We start from the raw sequence: 21484 nt of genomic DNA on the forward strand, positions 1-21484 counted from the left end.
ATGGGGTTCCCGCCCTTACCTCAGTTTACAGGAGTCCGACATTGTGCCCCCATAAACATGAGTGTAATTTCAATAAAGTACATTCCACGTATAACTGTGTCATTTGTAAGTCTCACACCACCAAGTGGGGATGGTGGGTGGGTTGTGTGAATGCATAGATGACCACTCGAAGAACTACAGTTACAGGTAAGCAACCTGCATTTCTTCTTCGTGGTCTCTATGCAACACATATGGGCGAGTAGCAAGCTGACATATCTTTGGAGGTGGGTTGGTGCATCATCTGAAGATCTCCGAGAGCACTGTCCTTCCAAACGAGCAGTCGTGCCTAGCACGGGTGTCCAAACTGTAGTGCCTAACAAACGTGGACGGAGTGGACCACGTTGCAGCTCTACAGACTTCTGTCAAAGGAACACCTCTGCTGAAGGCAACAGATGTTGCGACAGCTCTGGTAGAATGAGCTGTCACAGGTTTCACAAGCTCTAGTTTAGAGATAGAGTAAGCAAGTTCAATTGTCTCTACAATCCAGCGTGACAGTTGCTGGCATGAAACAGGGAGTCCCTTAGAAGACTCACCATAACAAATAAGCAATTGCTTTGTTTTCCTAAAACTCTCTGTCCTAGCCTTGTAAAAGGCAAGAGCTCTCCTTACATCAAGTGTATGTAAAGAAAACTCAACAGGTGTTGTTGGATTCGGAAAGAAAACTGGTAGAGTGATATATTGGGACAGATGAAAGGTTGACACTACCTTAGGCAAGAAGGCAGGGTCTGTGCGTAACACAACCTTATCTTTGTGAAAGATAGTGTAAGGAGCATCTATCCTGAGAGCTCTAAGCTCACTTGCACGTCTAGCAGAAGTGATGGCTACTAAAAAGACAGTCTTGAATGTTAGAAGCCTAAGGTCAGATAAGGCCATGGGCTCGAAGGGCTTCTTTGTCAATGCCTGTAACACCACTGATAGGCTCCATGGTGGAACGATACTCTTTACTGTTGGTATCATATTTTTAAGCCCCTTTAAAAATTTCCTCGATGTTGGATGTACAAAAGGTGTAAAACCATCCATGCCTCGATGAAAAGCCGTAATAGCCGCTAAGTGAACTCTGATGGAAGTGAGTTCGAGTCCCTGCTGATAAAGTGCAAATAGGTATTTGAGAATCAATGACAAAGGGCAAGATTCAGGTGCTTGATCGTTTTCCAAGGCAAAAGTTTGAAATCTCTGCCACTTTGCTGCGTAAGATTTTCTCGTTGAAGGCTTTAGTGATGCCAACAATATATGGTCTACAGTTAAATCCTTGGTACGAGAGGAGGAATGGATGATAGTCTCCATGCCGTCATCTTGAGGGTCGACAGGTTTGCGTGTCGAACCCTGCCCTGGTGTCGAGACAACAGTGTCGGTATCGGCGGGAGTCTGATGTAATTCCCGTCCGACAGTCGAAGGGCGTGGGAGAACCACGTCTGTCGAGGCCACCACGGTGTGATAAGGATGCAGTCCGACCTGTCCGACTGGATTTTGGCCAGCACCTTCGTCAACAGTGGAAACAGAGGAAAGATGTAAAGAAGATTTCCTTTCCAGGTTCTGGTGAAAGCATCTCCTAGCGAGTGCTTTCCTCTTCCTGCTCTGCTGCAGAACCTGGAACAAGCTGCGTTTTCTTCGGTAGTGAAGACATCGACAGCAGGGAGGCTCCAGTACCGAAAGAGATCGTCCCTTACTTCGGTATCGAGCTCCCATTCGTGGTCGACGTGGAAAGACCTGCTGAGGGCGTCTGCGATGATGTTTTCCTTGCCTGCTACATGGATCGCCGTCAGGTGAGTATTTCTCTTTATGCACCAGTTCCAAATCCTGAGTGCCGATCGATTCAGAGGATGAGACCTTGTCCCACCTTGTCTGTTGATGTACGCCACTACCGTGGTGTTGTCCGTCGCGATCAGGACGTTTCGGCCCTCGATCATTTGTGAAAAAGTTTTTATTGCATTCTCCACCGCTAGCAGTTCTAGGTGGTTGATATGATGTTCCCTCTGGGAAGGAGGCCAACGGCCCTGAGCTGTGAGGGAGTCGCAGTGTGCTCCCCATCCGATCAACGATGCATCCGTCATGATCGTTACCGAAGGAGTTTCTTGCTGGAAGGGAACGCCTTCTAGGAGCGTCGACATCGAAAACCACCATTTCAGAGATGCCCTTACTTGCGTCGGGATCGACAGGTAAGTTCGCCGGGCATCGTGTCGAAGATCGAAAGTTCTGAAAAACCAGGCCTGCAATATTCTCATTCTGAGTCTTGCAAACCTGATGACTGCAGTTGTAGCTGCCATCAAGCCTAATAGCCTCTGAATTGTCCATGCCGAGACCTTTCGGCAGCTCTCGGTAGCGATGGCTAACTCTTGAAGGGTGCTTGCTCTGGTCGAGGGCAGGTATGCTCTCCCGTCCCGAGACGATAGGGTTACCCCTGTGAAGTCCAGCTTCTGCTGTGGGGTCAAGATGGATTTCTCCTCGTTGACCCACAGACCCAACGAGACCAACAGGTTGAGGGTGGTTGAAATGTCTGCTACCAGATCTTTTTTCGGGACCGTGAAGTATTGGGAGAAAAACCCCTGGTTGAGTTCCTCTGCGGGTACTGGAGAGATGGCTCCTTTCGCTAGGAGGGTCTGTACCTTGAGAAGCAGAGGAGGGGATGGCGCCGTTACTTTCACCCCCGAAGAAGGAGGAAGGACATCGAGCTCGATGGCATACCCCGAGTTGATGATAGTGAGCACCCAGGAGTCCGATGTTATTGACTCCCATTGATGGTAATGTGGTGCTAGGCGGTTCGCAAAGGGAGGTGGATCTGGGATAAAGAAGTCAAACCCGCTGCTTCTTAGAGAAGTCGGGCTGACGTTTGCTTTGGAGCTGTTGTTGCTGCTGCCTCTGCTGACCTTTCGCTGTCGACAATTGTTGCCTGGCTATGGCTGAAGCTTCACTCTGGAAAACTCGTGCCAGCTCTTTTTTGTCCTCTGGGAGATGTTCACATAGTGATCCTATTTTCTCCCAGAGGAAGAGCTGGTATCGTGCCATGGTAGCCTCGTAGGCTGATGCCCTGATGCCCAAAGAGGCAGAGGAGTAAATCCTCCTGCCCGTATGGTCCAACTTTCTGCCCTCTCTGTCCACGGGTGCAGAATGTGCCTTCTGTGAGTGGCCTTGAGCTGACTCCACTACGATCGAATTAGGTTTGGGATGTTGGACCAGAAACTGTACATCTTCCTCTTGGACTCGATAGAGGGTCTCTAGCCTTTTCAATGTGGCTTGAGTCATAGCCGGTGTTTTCCAAGATAATTGAGCCGTTTGCTTTAAAGCATGTGGAATAGGGATGGCAAGTCGTTGGTTGGTTGTGGACTGGAAAACGTCGTAGATTGGATCGACAGCCGATTCATCCATTTGCTGGATCTCCAGTCCTAATGCCTGAGCCATTCTAAGCATATGGTCAAAAAATCTGACCATATCGTCGGAAGGGGAAGAAGGGTCCTTGTCATGAACCTCATCTTCTGGTGAAGGCATCGATGGAGTAGCCGACAACCCCGACTCAGAATCCGATGGGTAATTATCCTCAGGCAAGGATACTGTAACCACCTGGAGGTCTACATGTTCCGTCGGTACCGTGGTAACCGCGGCAGTCGATGCCGATGGCTGCGTACGGTGTCGAGGCGTCGACACCGTGGACGTTTGGTGGGCGGGCGGTGGAGGCAGCGGTAGATGACACATCCTCGTAGGCGGAGGGTGTGCATAATATTCTTCTTGAGGGTACTGGTGGTCGCCCTGGAAGTATCGTTGTGGGCGATATTGATCCCATACATAGTCGCCACATACTGATTGGGGATAAGACTATTGAAAAGCTCCTTCCCATTGACGCCTTAGAGTGTGCCTTGGTGAAGGCGGTAGAGGGATTAGTCCCTGAACTTCTTGCAGCCTGGCAGGCTCTCGGAAAGAGGCCGCTGAAGCCGAATCCCGCAACTCGCCCTCCGATAGACTGGGAGGATGTGTCGGTACCGTAGCCATCGGTACCGACTGGGATCTCGATACCGAGGGAGGCCTCGGTATCGAAGCGGTCGGTATGGCAGGAGGAGTAGAGTGACTCCTAGCCGGTTCCGCCGTGCAGGATGACCCTAACGAGGGTTTTTCCGCGTCTTTCTTCTTCTTCTTCTTCTTCTTTTTCTCCATTTCAGAAGAAGATTTGGGAGTCCGGGCCTTTTTGGAGATTTTCCTGGCCGCGGAACTCGCCAGTGACCGTCCAGGCATTAGGGGTATCTGAGCCCTATTAGCCGCTCTGGAATGTTCAGGCACCTCAGTGCAACCGTCATCAACGGACTTACTGGCTGCCGTTTTGTCAATTCTCGAAGATTTGGGAGTCCGGGCCTTTTTGGAGATTTTCCTGGCCGCGGAACTCGCCAGTGACCGTCCAGGCGTTAGGGGTATCTGAGCCCTATTAGCCGCTCTGGAATGTTCAGGCACCTCAGTGCAACGGTCATCAACGGACTTACTGGCTGCCGTTTTGTCCATCCTCGAAGATTTGGGAGTCCGGGCCTTCTTGGAGATTTTCCTGGCCGTGGAACTCGCCAGTGACCGTCCAGGCGTTAGGGGTATCTGAGTCCTATTAGCCGCTCTGGAATGTTCAGGCACCTCAGTGCAAAGGTCATCAACGGACTTACTGGCTGCCGTTTGTCCAGGCGTTAGGGGTATCTGAGCCCTATTAGCCGCTCTGGAATGTCCAGGCACCTCAGTGCAACGGTCATCAACGGACTTACTGGCTGCCGTTTTGTGCATCCTCGAAGATTCAGCCAAGACTCAACTTTATGGCCTTCACCTAGGCACAGGACGCACAGGGAGTGCCCGTCAGTTGGAGGGAGCTTAGCTCCACATTTCACACACTTGCGAAATGGGGCCTTAACTGCCATACGGCTAAGCGCCGCGATCGAAATCGCTGAGGAAAATCTAACTACTAAAAAAAAAAAATTTTTTTTTTTTTTTAGATAGAAGAAAAGATGTTAAGAAGTGAGAAATAAGCGAAAAGAGGAAAGATTTGAAGTAAAAAAGGATTTTAAAGAGAAAACGCTAAGAGGTTTGGTTCTATGGTCTAAGCACAATGGCGGACGACGAAGAACTGAGGTAAGGGCGGGAACCCCATGGACGTGCGCGGTAGCGTGTGGGAGGGGTTCCCGCCAAAAACGTTCCACTCAGCTATAGAAGGTTCCGGTCTGGTCTCTGCGCAGGCACAAAGCCCATATGTGTGATGCATAGAGACCACGAAGAAGAACTGATTCCATTGTCATACTGCTCTAACAGTCAGGAAGTTTTTCCTGATGTCCAGCTGGAATCTGGCTTCCTTTAACTTGAGCCCGTTATTCCATGTCCTGCACTCTGGGAGGATCGAGAAGAGATCCTGGCCCTCCTCTGTGAGACAACCTTTTAAGTATTTGAAGAGTGCTATCATGTCTCCCCTCAATCTTCTCTTCTCCAGGCTAAACATGCTCAGTTCTTTCAGTTTCTCTTCATAGGGCTTTGTTTCCAGACCCCTGATTATCCTGGTTGCCCTCCTCTGAACACGCTCCAGTTTGTCTGCATCCTTCTTGAATTGTGGAGCCCAGAACTGGACCATAATCTCCACTTCCTGAGTTTTATTGGATCACGTGCTAAGACAGAAGGGTTGGAACTCATAAGACAAAGAGTATCAAGTCTCTGTAGGAAGAGGGAGACACACAAGGGGATCATAGGGACTTGGGGGGCAGCATGGTAGATTGGATGGGGACATGGAAATCTCAAGTTCAAGTTCAGCATGGCCTTACTATTTCCTCAAGTAGAAATTGTACGGTGTTTTATATGGCAAGAAAGGCTACAAATCAAAAATAGAACAATCATGATTGTTCTCCAACTACACAAAATCCTGTCCAGATCAGACCTTATTTCTAAAGTGTTCAACAGAATGCTCCTTCAGTGTTTTTCAGGTTTCAACTCCCCAAACACAAGGACTAGAAACTGTGTTTCTAAAAACCAAGCTCCTTTGCCGGCAGAAGACACATTTTGTAGCTCAATTTATATCATACTTTGGAAGTATTTGTGAACATCTTCTCTTAGGGCACTTGCTTATCCACAGTCAGATCCTTCCATGACTTTCTACAGCAGTGACTACCTACCTTCTCTGGCCCCATGCTGGGGCATTTCCAATTGTAGAGATAATACTGCAAGTTCCCATCTCCAATACCAAATTTCAGTTTCTCCAGGAAGGTCTTATTCTCCATGAGATCCAGTGCATTGAAAACATCAAAGCCCTTCTGTTCAAAGAGATCATAAAAAGAAGAAGTCACCTTAGTATACTTAGTAGCATTCAGAAGTAACATGTTTTTCTCAAGAAAGGTGGAGACTTGCTTTAAAAACAAAAAGCTCAGATATTCAGAAATGTTTTTCTGCATTGCTCTACAGGCCTCCTCCCACTTATGGACAGGCAACATTTACCTGGCACTGATATATGAGATAGTGAGATTCATTTCTTGATATGTTTTTCTAAGTACTACGCTAAAGGGGGTTAAATAAGTAAGCAAAACAAGATAGCAGCTCACCAACTTGGCAAGTATGAGGGCATCGTTCATGAGGTCAAGAAGTGGTGTCTTGGTGTGGACATTGTAGAAGGAGTAGGCTGCCTTCAGACTCTTGTGGGTAGGATGGTTCATAATGGTGGAGGGCAGTGTGTAAAAACTCAGGAAGTCTGTCACCTCCCCATCAGTGTTCTGGAGAATACAATGACAATATTTTGGCAATCTTCAGCTGTGGAGAAAGTAGTTGTCTACTTTCATGCCTGCCCATTCCCACTTAGCAGAGTGAGGAGATCTGAGTGGTCCTTCCTAAGCACACTCCTAGTCTACACATAAAGCAAAATGAGATCGGAATCAGTTGGTAAGAGCTCTATGGACTGTACCACTTCAGATTACATGTGGAGGAAATACGATTTTTGAATGCCACCTTGCACGTAGAAAATTAGCACAACAAGGAGTGGCTTGGCTAGAATGTCCCCTGATAGTTAGATTTATTGTTGTTTTTTCTTAACTAAAAGGGAGCTTCTTTTACATGGGGGGAGCATTCAAATACGGCATCCACCCTCCCATATGCAGTCAGAACTGGTAAAGTCCATTCTACTACCCCAGAACTCTAGACCTCATTTGGCTACATGTGTAGACCAGGTCCCTTCTAAATTCCCTTTAAATCTGAGCTGTAAGTACAGCAATACACAACACTAACAGCACTTTATATCCATTCCTAGGAATATATACACACACATACACAGATACTAGGAGAAAAACTAGTTTCTCAGTATATAAGAATCCCCATTCAATGTTAAGGAAATAAATTAGACAATGTGCCTGATTGCACAATTAAGCTGCTCCCCATGGCTTAAAAAGGGCACGGCGGGGTGGCATATTTGGGTGGCCATTTTGAATATGTAAGCCATGACTGTGGCTTGTCATCCAAACCTGGCAAGAGTGGGTTGTTGGCATGGTTAACAAACCACCCACAACCTTAAAACAGCCCATGGGTAGTTTGTTACCCATGCCAACAGCCCACCCTTTCTGGGTAAGCACAACATGACAAGCTGTGACTTGAATATTCAAAAGTTTCCTGGCACACACTCTATTTAAGCCACGGCGGGCTGTGGTGAATCAGAAAACCCAGTCACTCTGGAAAATTTGCATTCTACAGCCTGAACAACTATCTGAACTTTCATATGTATGCATTTAATGTAATTTATACTGCTTATGTTACTCAACACGACAGGGAAGACAGACTATGCAAGTCATCTGCGTGACCAAACCTCATGGATTGTTATGTGCCAGGGAAGCCTCTCACCTCAACCACAAATGTGTCAATGATATTGGGCTGGGGCAGAAACCAGTGCTCCACTTCTTCCTGATTCATGATGGGGGTCAAGTGGAACTGTCTCAGATACTCCGCCAGAAGTTTGTGTACAACAGGGATGTCTTTGTGCTCCATTGGCCGCAGCCCTGAGGTCTTTGGAGTCTGGGGAGAGAGAGAAAATCTGTTTGCTTAGAAAGGCTTTAGATATCAGAGATCTTGCTTTATGGTGAAGGAAGAGGTTCAACTAGATCAATGGCTTTCAAACTACTCCAAGGATCTGTGAGAAAGGGCTGTAGCTCAGTGCCAGAGCACATTTTGGATGCAAAAGATCCCAGGTTCAATCCTCTGACATCACTCAGTAGAGCGAGGAATGACTGCTGTTTGAAAGCCTGGAAAGCTGCTGCCAATCAGAGAGATGTTATTGAGCTAGACCAATTGTCTGATTCAGTATAAGGCAGCCTGATGTTACCTGAAGTTTCAAAGGCTGCATTATTTCTATGACATTCTCCAATGGTTTCTGTGCAATCTATTCTAAAGTTGTTACTGCTGTTTAGTTCCCTTTCTGCAATTAGTCAGTATCATTATCTTCAGAAATACAAAATAACTATCTAACACAGAGAACAGAAGTACATATATTTTATCTCTAGGAACAGTATAAAGATGTCCTGTATAGGATACTGTTTCATTTTGTTATAGATGAGTCCAACAACTATTGAACTTATGTACACTGAGCAGTCCTGTGGCACCCATGTTTAGAAAATATCCCTTCAAATTTGAGCTGTGATGTGATCCAGAACTGCAGTGTTTGTATTAATATATGCAACAGAAAGATTCCATGCAACCCCAGAACTCTCCTCTGATACACAAGATCGTATCATGGCATGTTTGGCGGATATTTCAGCTTGGATGCTTCTTTGTTGCCAAGTCTATTTGGCCAAGACTGAAGTGCTATTTGTTCCCCTAAACCAGTGGTTCCCAAAGTGGGCAGTATTGCCCCCTTGGGGGCGGTGGGATTGCATAGGGGGCGTTAAGAGGCAAAGGGATGGCAGGGGGGGCGCTGGCAGGGGGCACCAACAGGCAAAGGGGCGGCAGGGGGGCGCTCGAGGTGGTCTCTCCAGAAGGTCCTAAAACCCAGGGACCGAGCAAGAAAGAGCAGCAAATTCAGCTGCTCTCCCCACACGGCTCCTGCTCAGGAAGGACTTTCTCACTCACACAGCTGCTCTTTCCTCCTATCTCAAGCCCACAGCAGCTCCACAGGAGGCAGCAGAGCAGGAAACAGCGGCGAATTCAGCTGCTCTGCCCACTCTTCTCCTGCCTAGGAGGGCCCAGGGCTTCTTTCCTGCTGGAGCCACCGCTGCTCGCTCGCTCCCTCGGCCAGAGCTGCTCCCTCCTACAAGCTGCCCCGGCAGACCTCTCGCGATAGTTGCTGCACAAGGCGGGAGCAGCAGCCCTGCGGTGGAGAGGAAGGAGCACGCAGAGGACGGTGGGCAGCAGAGCAGCTGCCAAGAACAGGGTGGGTGGGGAGCAGGACTGCTTGTGCTGCTGCAAGGTATCACCAGGCTCCTTTCCCCCATCAGGAGTTGCAGGTTGGGGCCATCTCCCCTCTGAGCTGCTGCCCCCCCGTCCTAATCATCCCGGCAGCTATTGTGAGACTTGAGGGGAGTGGGGGTTGGAGAGAGAGAGAGAGAGAGAGAGAGAGAGAGAGAGATGCTGTGTGTCTCTGTGTGTGCTCCCACCCCCAAAAAAATCTGGACTACAACAGGATTGGGAAAGAAAAGAAAAGGGGGAGGGAGAGAGAATTGCAATTCCCCAGGTCCTTCCTGGCTAAAGAAGTTTCAGCAGTACCTTTTTCCAGAATGCTTGCTGAAACAATTCATATCTGCCCTTGCTTATTTCAGGGTGTCCAACCCCCTTTTTTCAAGCGTTCTTTTGGTAAATATGGTATGTGTGTAACTTGTGTCACCATAAAAACAGAGCTGCAGCACAATCCTAAGTATGTCTACTCAGAAGTAAGCCCCACTGAGATCAATAGAACTTACTCTGAGGTAAATGTGCATAGGATTCAGCCTGAAAATGAAGAGAGGGTGAAGAAAAGACAGGAGAAAATGAATTGTAGAAATAGAATAGCAAGGTAACTGGGATATTTACAGAGAGCTCCGGCTATTGGGCGGTATAGAAATGTAATAAATAAATAAATAATAAATAAATATTTAACCATATTTAAAGACAATAACTACAGTAAAATTAGTGCCCCTCTACTTCAGTCCCAGCCAGGTTTTCGTTAGGAAAACTCTGTACCAGGTGGCAGAAATTATTTTAAATTTTTAATTAAAATACATTATCCTTTCCTATAACAAAATGCTGCTTACTCCTAAGTAAGTGTGTTCTACTGCAAAAGGAAATCCTATTTGATTCCTGTATTCATGCTAGTGTGACATGATAAGTTAAAGGCACAATTTTATGCATGTTTAGACAGAAAAAAGTCCTTCAACTCCTAGAATCCCCTCTAAATGGGAAGCACCTGCCCCAGGCTTGCCAAGGGAGGGAGGGAAAAGAGAGCGAACGCCTCTGTTTGCAGCCAGCGTGGCGGGGCACCCCAATTGGATTTTGAATAAAGTATTCAATTAATTGCTACTGTTTTGAATTTTATTGTTATTATCTTCCTTGGTGGGTCGTTGAAAACCGCTATTCTGAATAATGATTTTTATAGGGTAGGGTAGGGGGCGCTGGGCATGAGTTTGTGGAACCAAGGGGGAGGTGACCTGAAAAAGTTTGGGAACCACTGCCCTAAACCTTCGTCCCAGTATACATTTTCAATTACTATGGCCTCAGTTAGACCTACGAGTCTAGCATGACTGAGGGGTGAGGATCTCGCAATATTATGATCGTGAGTTTGTCCCCGTCTACACACGGTGTGTGACATCCAGGAAGAAAGAGGATGTTGCACCCGCTATTTTGTTTTGTTTTTTAACGAAGAAGCACATGAGCGCTCGAGCTGTGGCGTGTTTTTTTTTTTAAAAAAAAATCCCACTCCCCCACCCCACCCCCGATGGCCACAGAGCTCCTGAGCTCTGTGCCCCGTGTGTGGTTCCCAGCTCCTCGTGAGGAGCCAGGACAAACCACGATGCACGCCCACTCGGATCAACCCGAGACAGTGGAAAAAGTGTGCTTAAAGGGTTGGGTGAGATCCCGGGGCAAGGGAGGGATCATCCTTCCCTGCATCCCCTGTGTGTCATGTGGACACACAGGGACGATCCCAGGGATCGCCCCAGGATATCACCCCATCTAGCTATGGCCTATGAATAATGTTCCTCTCTGTCCCGTTGAGCAGGGTCACAGCCTTGGTTTCATTTTTGACTCTTCCCTTTCCTTTCTTCCACAGATTGAAGCTGCTACAATATCATGTTGTTTCCCCCTCTATAATATAGCTAAAATTAGACCTTTTTTGACAGTTTCCTTTGCATATGCTTTAGTCCATGCTTTTCTTATTTCTCAGCTCAACTACAGTAATCTTTGTTTGACTGGTCTCCCTCAGGCTCACATTAGTTCTCTGGTTTCTGTTCAGCACTCTACTGCTAAGAACATTCATCTGGCCTGCCATTTCAATCACATCACTCCACTCTTGAAGCCCCTTCACTGGTTCCCTATTCCCTTTAGGATACAATATAAGCTCCCTGTTCTATATTTTAAAGCGCTACATGATTTCGCCTCTTCTTATCTTTCTGCTCTTATCCTTTTTTATACCCCTACCAGGAATCTTCGCTCTTTGCATACCATGCTTCTGACCAGCCTGAAGGTTGACTGTTCTCTTGCTCAAATTTGTCCATTCTCTCTAGTTGCTCCATATTCCTGGAACTGCCTTCTGGAGCATCTATGGACTGCTTCTTCAATCTCAGTTTTTAATGCTGTTTAAAACTTTTTTCTGAAGTTTTAGGTATTTCTCCTTGAAAACTGGGTCCTACGTTTGTCCTTTCCTTACCCCCCCTTTTGTTACAGTTTTAATTTCTGAACCATTTCAGCAGGGCGTTAATTGTTTTGCTCTCTGTACAGTGCCATGTACAGTTATGGTGCTGCATAAATAGATGATGATGATACAGAAACCAAGTAGTTGTGAAGACATTGTATCTCTCTGCTCCACATAAGGCTCTCAGTTGTTAGTATTTCTAAATCGCTACTGATCACAATCTGTCCAGCCAATGTCATTTAGGAACACCAGAAGTAGCTTTCCTGTGAGCCACCATGATTCAAACCTTTGTGTTTCATTTTTATCATAATACTGATAACAAAAGTAATGCCCCACAATGTTTGATAGCCTAGTTTGTTACCTGGTTCCATAACACAAATTTTCATCTGCTTATCAAGTTGACGCAGGGAAAGGAGTTAAGTACATACCCCCAATATGTGTGGATGTGTGTAGATAGATACACACATAAGATGTGTGCACTGACTCCCCACCCCATTCAACTCAGACCCCAATCTAGCAGTTTGGAAAACATCCTGTTTCTACTTGGACCAATTTGGTAACAGTCCACTTCAGCTCAGTTCCAAACCCAAGTCAAGATTCAGAAAACTGAGTATTTACAGTATGCTTCCTATTAACTATAATGGGAAATTGGGGAGAGGGGGGGAAACCTAACTTTTCTCTTGGTTGGAATTGGATGATAATTGCAGGAATAGTAGCCTTTAGTAGATTATACCTGCCCAATATCAGAAAAATAGTTGAAGGTTTTTTAGTGCTACATGCCTCTCTCTCTCTCTCTCTCTCTCTGAAAAACAACAGAAAGTCAGATTCCTTACCTGTAACTGGAGTTCTTCTAGGGGCTCTGCGCCTGCGCGGAGCTTTGATCAGGAGAACTTCTATAGCTAAGCAGGTGTTTAGGCGGGAACCCCTCCCCCAACATCCCACTGGGCATGCTCCAATGGGGTCCAGCCCATTCCCTCAGTTATTATCATGAGACCGTCATTGTGGCCCATTAAACTGAGAGTGTTTTGTTGTTGTTTTAAAGAAATGCTCGGTATCGAAATGACACCGAAGCGGTGGGTAGGTTGTGTAACCGCACAGATGACCAATCGAAGAACTCCAATTACAGGTAAGCAACCTTTCTTCTTCGTGGTCTCTGTGCATCACACACATGGACGATTAAGAAGCTTACTCACCAGGAGGTGGGTCGGTGTCTATCGGAGAACTTGCGAAAGTATGGCTCTGTCAAACGAGCAGTCACACCGTGCCCTGATGTCCATCCTGTAGTGTTTCACGAACGTCGAAAGAGATGCCCATGTAGCTGCCTTGCAAAGGTCTTCAAGTGATACCCCCTCGCATAAAGGCAACAGATGCTCTCGTGGAATGTGTGTTCACGGTCCTGTGCAGGGTTAGTCCCGCTAGTTCATACAACAACTTGATGACTTGGGTAACCCATGAAGCTAGACTTTGTGATGATACAGGGTATCCTTTCTGTCTACCCCCATAGCATATAAACAGTCGAGGAGACTGATGAATGCGCTCTGTTCTGTCCTTGTAAAAGGACAGAGCCCTGCATACATCTAATGAATGCAGGGATATTTCAAGCATTGTCAACGGCGATGGGAAGAAAGAAGGGGGCACTATATCTTGGTTAATGTGGAAACTCGAAACCACCTTAGGCAAAAAATTGTAGTCTGTATGTAGGACAACTTTGTCCTTGTGGAATACCAAATAGGGGTGGTCAATTCTTACAGCACACAACTGTCCAGCGTGACGAGCTGTAGTGACGGCCACCAGAAAGGCAACTTTAAGGGTGAGAAATCTCAAGTCAACTGTAGCCATAGGCTCGAATGGTGCTTTTGTGAGGGCGTGAAGAACAACTGATAGGCTCCAAGTTGGTACAAGGTCCTTTATGGTTGGAGCGATGTTGCTGAGGCCTTTGAGGAACCTTTTAACTAGTTGCTTGGAAAAAAGAGATGATGTCAATGTCGAAGGGATATCTGCTGATATTGCTGCCAGGTGTTCTAATGGAAGACCATTTTATTCCCAAATTGTGGAGGGACAGAAGGAAACCTAGGACTTGCTGTACTGAGGCAGATTTAGGATTAAATCTGTTTTTGTTTGCGAAGGTGGAAAATTTTGCCTACTTTGCCGAGTAGGATTTCCTAGTTGATGGCTTTCTAGATGCTTCAATTATAGCTTGTATAGGGGAAGACAGTTGTGGATGGTCTACTCCCCTATTTTCCATGCTGTGAGGTTCAGCGTGTCTAGGTCCAGGTATTGTATTTTGCCCGATTCCTGAGTCAGCAGGTTCAGTATGGAGGGAAGCCATTGGTATATGCTCTGCGATTGGTGAAGAAGCTTGGCAAACCACGGTTGTCTCAGCCACTATGGCATGATGATTATGCCGGTCATACCATCTCGCTGAGCCTTTGCTATCACCTTGGTCAGGAGAGGAAAGGGTGGGAAGGCGTATAGTCACGTCACGTTCCAAGTGTGCGCGAAGGCATCACCTTGGGAGTTCCTTCCTATTCCTGCTCAGCTGCAGAAGTTGTTGCAGACAGCATTGCACTCTGTTGCAAATAGCTTAGCGAGAATTGCACAATTCTCGTAGGACTTCGGGGTTCAGTTTCCATTCGTGTGAGGGGCTGTACTGGCTGCTGAGTATGTCAGCTATGATGTTGTCCTTGCCTGATATGTCAATCGCTGTTAAGTCAATGTTCCTCTCGGCACACCACTCTAGGATTCTCAGAGTGAGTGATATGAGGGGGGGGGGGATCTTGTTCCCCATTTGTTCAGATGATAGACCATTGTTGTGTTGTCTGATGGCTTTTTCCACTGCAAGTGGTTCTAAAATGTTTATGTGGAGGTTGCAGTATTGGCTGGAACAGCGGCCCTGTATCTTGAGTGTTCCACAGTGGGCTCCCCATCCAAGTAGGGAAGCATATGTTGTAACAAGCCTTGAAGGGGTTGGTTGGTTGAAGGATGAGGTTTTCCATCCTTGTCCACCATAGAAGTGAAACTTGCACTTGGGGTGGTATCTGTAGTTTGATTAGTTGAAGGTTGTGTTGGCAGTTGTACTGGCGAATGAACCAGGTTTGGAGCACTCTCACCTTGAGGAGAGCGAATTTGACTATGGTGGTGGTTGAGGCCATTAGCCCTAGAAAGTGTAGGACATCAAAAGCTTTCACCACCGTTGCGTCGTAGATGTCCTGTGCCAGCTGAGTGATCGCTTGAGCTTGATCCCGAGGGAGGAATACCCTGGTCACTAAGGAGTCTATAGTTGCCCCTATGAAGTTTATAGTCTGCGATGTGGTGAGAGTAGACTTCTCCAAGTTGACACATAAGCCGAGGTGGTCTAAGAGGTGCAAAGTGAATGTAATGTCTTTTAGTAGTTGTTGTTTTGACTGGGCCACCAGGAGCCAGTCGTCAATGTATGGATAAATTTGGATCCCTTGTAGTCCTAGGTGTGCACATACTGGAGCCATGACTTGTGAAGACTCTTGGAGCTGTAGCGAGACTGAACGGAAGAACAGTGAATTAGAAAAAAACACTGTCCTATTGAAAAACTGGAATTTTTGACTTGAGGTGTGGATTGAAACATGAAAATATGCATCTTTTAAGTCAATCGCTGCAAACCAATCCCCAAACTGTAACAAAGGAATAATGAAAGCTAGCGTAGTCATCCGAGACTTTCTTGGTGTTATTAATAAATTTACGCCTCAAAAGTCCAGAATCAGTCTGAGCCCTCCATCGTTTTTCGGGATGGTAAAATATCTGGAATAAAAACCACAGTTGACATCTTGTGGGGGGACATAGTGAATAGTCCCCAGGAGTCTAAGTAATACTGTGCCACATATGTTGGAATTTTGAGAGGCGTGAGTCAAATTTTTGCTCATCTGAGGAAGTTTCGTGTGACTTATAGAAAAGTCAGAAACACTGTTTCTTACTGGCATCTGGTCGCTTTCGAGAGGACTGATACCTCGGATGATTCTGGAAGGGACGTTGCTGCTGAGCAGGGAATTGCTGTCTGGGGTGATCGATATACTGCCTGGTATTCTGAAAAGAAGGTTGACAGTACCAGCAGCGCTGCCAGAAAGCAAGAACAATTGTCATCTTCCTAGAGTCATTCTTGCTTTCTGTACAGTATCCATAGCATCATCAGCGGCAGAGTTAAAAAGGCCCTGTCCATCAAACAACAGGTTTCTATGCGAGAACGTGCTTCTCATGAGAGTCCTGCCACCCTAAGCCAAGCATGTCTTCGTAGAGCAATTGATCCCACTATGGCTTTGGCTCCACAGTCTACCTGGTGTTGTGCTGTGTTAATTTGTTGACGTGCCATCTTGGAGGCTTCAGCCTGAAACACATGAGCGAGCTCTCTTTTGTCGTCAGGAAGGTGATCACACAAGGATCCAATCTTCTCCCATAGGAAGTTGGTAACAGGCCATGACCACTTGATAATTTGTGACACGGAGACTGAGGGCAGCAAAAGAGTATAATCTACAGCCCATAGGGTCGAGCCTTCAGCCCTCCTTATTGATGGGAGAAGATTTACCCTGGGATGATTCTACAATGACTGAATTTGGCCATGGGTGATTAAATAAAAATTCAGCCCCTTTATCCTGAACATGTTTTCCAGTCTCCTAGAAGTTGGAGGCATGGATGATGGGTTCTTCCATGACTGCTTGACATTGTGGAGCAGGGTAGGTAAGAAAGGTAGAAGCCTGAGTATACTGCATCAAAGACAGGATCTTTGATGTGTTCTGTGGATGGATGAGTTTCCAGGCCTAAGGACTGAGCCATCCTTTGGACATGTTCAGCAAAATGAGTTAGATCTTCAGATGGTGATAGTGGGTCATTTACTGCAACTGCTTCAACAGGGGACGGTGGGGAGGGAGCCATTGATGAAACTGATGCTGTGTCAGAGTAGTAATCTTCTGGTGGAGAAATAGAGGATTCGTGACCCCTTTCTGCTTGGGGTTGGTGAGCCTGGGGGGGCGGGTTGATGATCAGTTTGGTACAGTTGCAGAGTGGGTTGTCTTTGAGGTGGCAGTGTTGCAACTCTAGGCGGCGGTAAGACACGTGAAAGTTGGGGTGGTGGCGGAGGCATAAAGTGTTCTCCGGGCCTATGGGCACCCAGGTCCCGGTAACTGTCATGGTAACCTGAGTAGTCATAACGTGGGTAATAGTCCTGGGGGTGATAATATGTCTAGTCATCCCATCCGTACCGTGATCTCGGTACCAAGTATTGGGATTGCCTGTCCCATTCTGATCACATCGATAAGGGGGAACGGGATCTATTCCTGTAGGATGCGCTCCTTGGGTCTCTTATACGGTCTCCCTGTTGGACTTCGTGGGAGGGCGATGTTCCGAGGGATTTATCTCTCACTCTACGTGGAGAGGAATCGAGCACTTCTCCTTTGGAGACAGAAGGGACTGGTCTTGGTACCATCCTGTGCTCAATGGGTTCCATTGACGTCGATACCGAAGCCTCGGTATGGACTGGTATGGGCGAATCCAACATCGGAGACAGAGGAGGAGAGTCAAACGATGCCTTGGCAGTCTTACCCGCTTGCTCGAATCCTTTTTTCTTTTGGGGAGGATCCCCTGATTTCAGTGTATGAGCCTATTTTGAAAATTTCTTGGCAACCGTTAAGGACAAAGAGCGGCTCAGGGTGGCCGGCTTTGTCGAACCACAGTTAGGGTTATAATGGAACGAGTGGGAGATACTCCTTGGTTTTCTATCAGATCTCCTGTGTCCTCCATGGTATTCAAGCTTTTGGGCATTTCCGTTGCCCTCAAAGCCTTGTCCCACAATACTGCTCTGAGACGATCAGCGTAATGCTTTCTTGTTTGCCTTGTGAAGGAGATGGAGTGGTGGCAAGTTTCTATTTTGTGTCCTTCTCCCAAACACACCACACAAAGAGAGTGTCCATGAGCTGGGGGTAATTTGGCCCCACATTGCACGCATTTTCTAAAAGGGGCCTTAACAGCCATACACCCTGGGCATAACATGATCAACGATTGCTAAATTTACTATCTCTATCCTATGTAAAGTAAACTATATACAATATAGGCACAAAAGTTAACTAACTACTTTGTTTTTTTAAAAAAATTAAGATGAAGAAGAGCTAATCGAAGAGAAGTTCCAGAATGAATCCAGCTTCAATGGCAGTTGAGAAAAAACTGAGGGAATGGGCAGGACCCCATTGGAGCATGCCCAGTGGGATGGTGGGGGAGGGGTTCCTGCCCAAACACTTGCTTAGCTATAGAAGTTTTCCCGATGGAAGCTCTGCGCAGGTGTAGGGCCCATATGTGTGATGCACAGAGACCATGAAGAAGTAGTTGCCAATATCATTTTTATTTCTTGGAAGAATTGGATGAAAAAATTCAGATTTGTTGCCCCATCAGAGTGTCAGTGTATTCACTCTAAGTAAAAAGGATTTTACAGACCTGAATGGTAAGGGTTAACCAAGCTCCTGAAATGAAGAGAGCTAATTGCATCAGCCAGGGTGTGCTGATTAGCAGCACCTGGGATGTTGCTGGTCAGGTTGAAAACCCTGTGTATATATTCTGTAGGTAATGTTCATGTTGTGGTTGGGTAGTTGATGTAGTCGGTGGTGGATGGTTGTTAGAAAATATATTTATGATTAATTGGACCAGCAGACTCTGTGTCTTTCTTTGGACTGGAAGAAGGGAAGCGCGTACTCTGTCAGGTTATGGGCCCAGAGCTGACTTGAAAGCCCCGATTCTGTTTGAGTGGATCCACTGGTGAGCAGTACTTAAGGCATCTTCTTGAGCTGTTGAAGGTTTTCTAACGAGGCCTGAGAACACCAGAATATATGGAAGCTGAGGCAGCAGTTGCGGTGAGTGGAGGAATTCCTTTGAACCGACTAAATGAACATAACTACCTAACGTGGTGCATTAAAATGGAAATGTACCTCTGGAGGGAAGGTCTCTGGGATGCAGTCAGTAATCCTCCTGAAGACCCTAATGCAAGAGAGCTGAGAGCTGATGAAAAAGCTAAAGCATGTATAATTTTGGGTCTGGAAGACAGCCAACTTGTTCACATTCGTGGGTTAACAACATCCAGTGAATGCTGGAATGTTTTGCAACAGATTTATGTCCGTGACACTCCAGGCAACAAGATTGCTTTAACCAAAAGGCTATACAAAGCTAGCTTGAAGCTGGGGGAAAGTTTATCTCAGCCCTTGCAAAACATGAGAACTTTGTTTGCAGAACTGGAGGTAAGAGGAATGACTTTTTCAGAAGCAAACAAAGTATATATTATTCTAAGCTCCCATGATGATTCCTGGAATATGATTGTTGCTAGCTTAGAATCAATGCCAGAAAGAGAGCTTACTTTGCATTATCTTACTGGGAGGCTTCTCGAAGAGGAGCAGAAACGGACTGATAAAGCACAGGAATGTGCCTGTGCAAAAATAAACTTGCGAGAAAAAAAAGACATGGAGGAGGCAGCGACCAGCGGAGGAGTAGAGAGAGCTCTGGCTGTAAAGCGTTGCTACAGATGTGGATCAACACAGAATCTGAAAAGAAATTGTATGGCTCAGCTGCAAGAAGGGGCTGAGAAACCCAGGAACCAGCGATTAACAAGAGGCAAACGTCAGCAGTTTGTTTCAGTGGTGAGAGCAGTTGATGAGCTGCAAAAAGAAACCTGGCTCCTAGACTCTGGATCCAGCCAGCATATCTCCAACAGAAAAGAAGATTTTGTGACTATACAAAAAGAAAGTTCTAGTGTCTGGTAAAGTAAAATACAAGGCACGTTTAGTAGCACAGGGATTTACACAAAGAAAACACTTGAACTTTGATGAGACCTATGCACCTACTGTTAGGTCAGAGAGCGTAAGATTAGCTTTGAAACTGACAGCATTAAAGAAATTTGAAGTCAATCATTTTGACATCACAACTGCTTACCCAAATGCAGAACTAAAGGAAAATATTTTCATGATGGAGGCTCCTGGGTACGAAAGTGGAAAAACAGGAATGGTGTATAAATTGAACAAAGCCATCTATGGTCTAAAACAGTCAGCCAGAAATTGGAATCAATGTTTAGATGAAGTTTTACAATCCCAAGGTTTTAAAAGAAGCTTGGCAGATCCATGTGTGTATACCAAGGGAACAGGAGAAAAACAAATGATTTTGTTAGCTTTTGTGGATTATCTTTGTTTGATGGCGAGTAAAAAGGAACAAATTCAAGACTTTGAAAAGGAAATTGGTAAAGAATTTCAACTGAAAAATTTGGGAAATATTAAAAACTATCTTGGAGTTGAAATTGAAAGGGCACAAGATGGCAGTTTTCTGCTAAACCAAAAACAGAAAATTGAGCAATTATTAAAAGAATATAACATGGACAATTGCAAAAGTGTCCAAACTCCAATGGTAGTAGATTTTCAAAAGAATATAGGTGAAACATATTTTCAAGACCCAGACTTTATCAATCTATCATTGGAAGTCTGTTGTACCTGGCACAATGGTCAAGACCAGACATATCCAATGCAGTGAGCATTCTGAGTAGATTGGTGGCAAAACCCACAACAAATGCATGGCAAGCTGTAAAAAGAATAATGAGGTATTTAAAAGGCACTCAGGACAAATGCTTAAAATTAAGTTCATCAGGAACACCAAATCTGGAGTGTTACGTGGATAATGATTATGCTGGAGACAAAAGTGATAGAAAATCTACCACTGGCATTGTGGTAACATTTGCTGATTCCATAATTGGCTGGAAAGCAAGGAAACAAAATGCAATTTCTGTTTCTACTGCTGAGGCAGAATTTGCAGCACTATCTGAACTGTGTAACGAAATAGTGTGGTTCAAACAACTGTTGATAGATGTAAATGTGCCAATTGATAAACCAATAAAAGTAAACGAAGACAGCCAAACGTGTATCCAGATGGCTAAAACTGAAAGAATGTATTCCAGGAGTAAACATGTGGATATAAAATATTGTAATGTTAGACAATCTGTAAATAATGGACTGATAGATCTGGAATACTGTGAATCAGAAAATAATGTAGCAGATCTGATGACTAAACCATTATGTGCAAAAAGGCATCAAGAGTTAATTGAGAAACTGATGGTAAATCACAATATGTAAACTGTTTTGTGTATGTTCATTCAGGTCAGTAAAATGGAGGGGTGTCAGTGTATTCACTCTAAGTAAAAAGGATTTTACAGACCTGAATGGTAAGGGTTAACCAAGCTCCTGAAATGAAGAGCGCTAATTGCATCAGCCAGGGTGTGCTGATTAGCAGCACCTGGGATGTTGCTGGTCAGGTTGAAAACCCTGTGTATATATTCTGTAGGTAATGTTCATGTTGTGGTTGGGTAGTTGATGTAGTCGGCGGTTGTTAGAAAATATATTTATGATTAATTGGACCAACAGACTCTGTGTCTTTCTTTGGACTGGAAGAAGGGAAGCGCGTACTCTGTCACAGAGATCATGTCTGCCAAATTGCAGAATGATAGCCACAGCGGGCTTTGTGCAAGGGTAGCCTTGACATTTTAAGGGTCTTGAAAAGACGACATACTTACCTCCTTATGTTTCTTGTGGACTATTGTTCTGAAAATCACAGAAATCCTAGAGGTGTCCCTAAGTAAGGCACTAGCAAAGGATCATAAGGATAGGTGCAGCA

The 21484-nt window shown here is 45.7% G+C and overlaps 2 protein-coding genes across 2 annotated transcripts in view; both read right to left on the bottom strand.

Moving 5' to 3' along the window:
• The window catches only part of ERBB2 (erb-b2 receptor tyrosine kinase 2), a 278816-nt gene that overhangs the window by 62311 nt on the left and 195021 nt on the right, over positions 1–21484 (bottom strand). The gene's annotated exons all lie outside the window — the stretch shown is intronic.
• The window catches only part of NMT1 (N-myristoyltransferase 1), a 120103-nt gene that overhangs the window by 1314 nt on the left and 97305 nt on the right, over positions 1–21484 (bottom strand). Inside the window, exons 9-11 of the mRNA XM_063138460.1 lie at positions 7858–8028; positions 6576–6743; positions 6153–6290 (exon numbers count right to left, since the gene is read on the bottom strand). Coding sequence (XP_062994530.1) covers positions 6153–6290; positions 6576–6743; positions 7858–8028 — 477 coding nt within the window. The remainder of the gene's footprint in view (positions 1–6152; positions 6291–6575; positions 6744–7857; positions 8029–21484) is intronic.

This window comes from Elgaria multicarinata, chromosome 11, assembly GCF_023053635.1.
Source record: "Elgaria multicarinata webbii isolate HBS135686 ecotype San Diego chromosome 11, rElgMul1.1.pri, whole genome shotgun sequence".
Taxonomy (NCBI): Eukaryota; Metazoa; Chordata; class Lepidosauria; order Squamata; family Anguidae; genus Elgaria; species Elgaria multicarinata.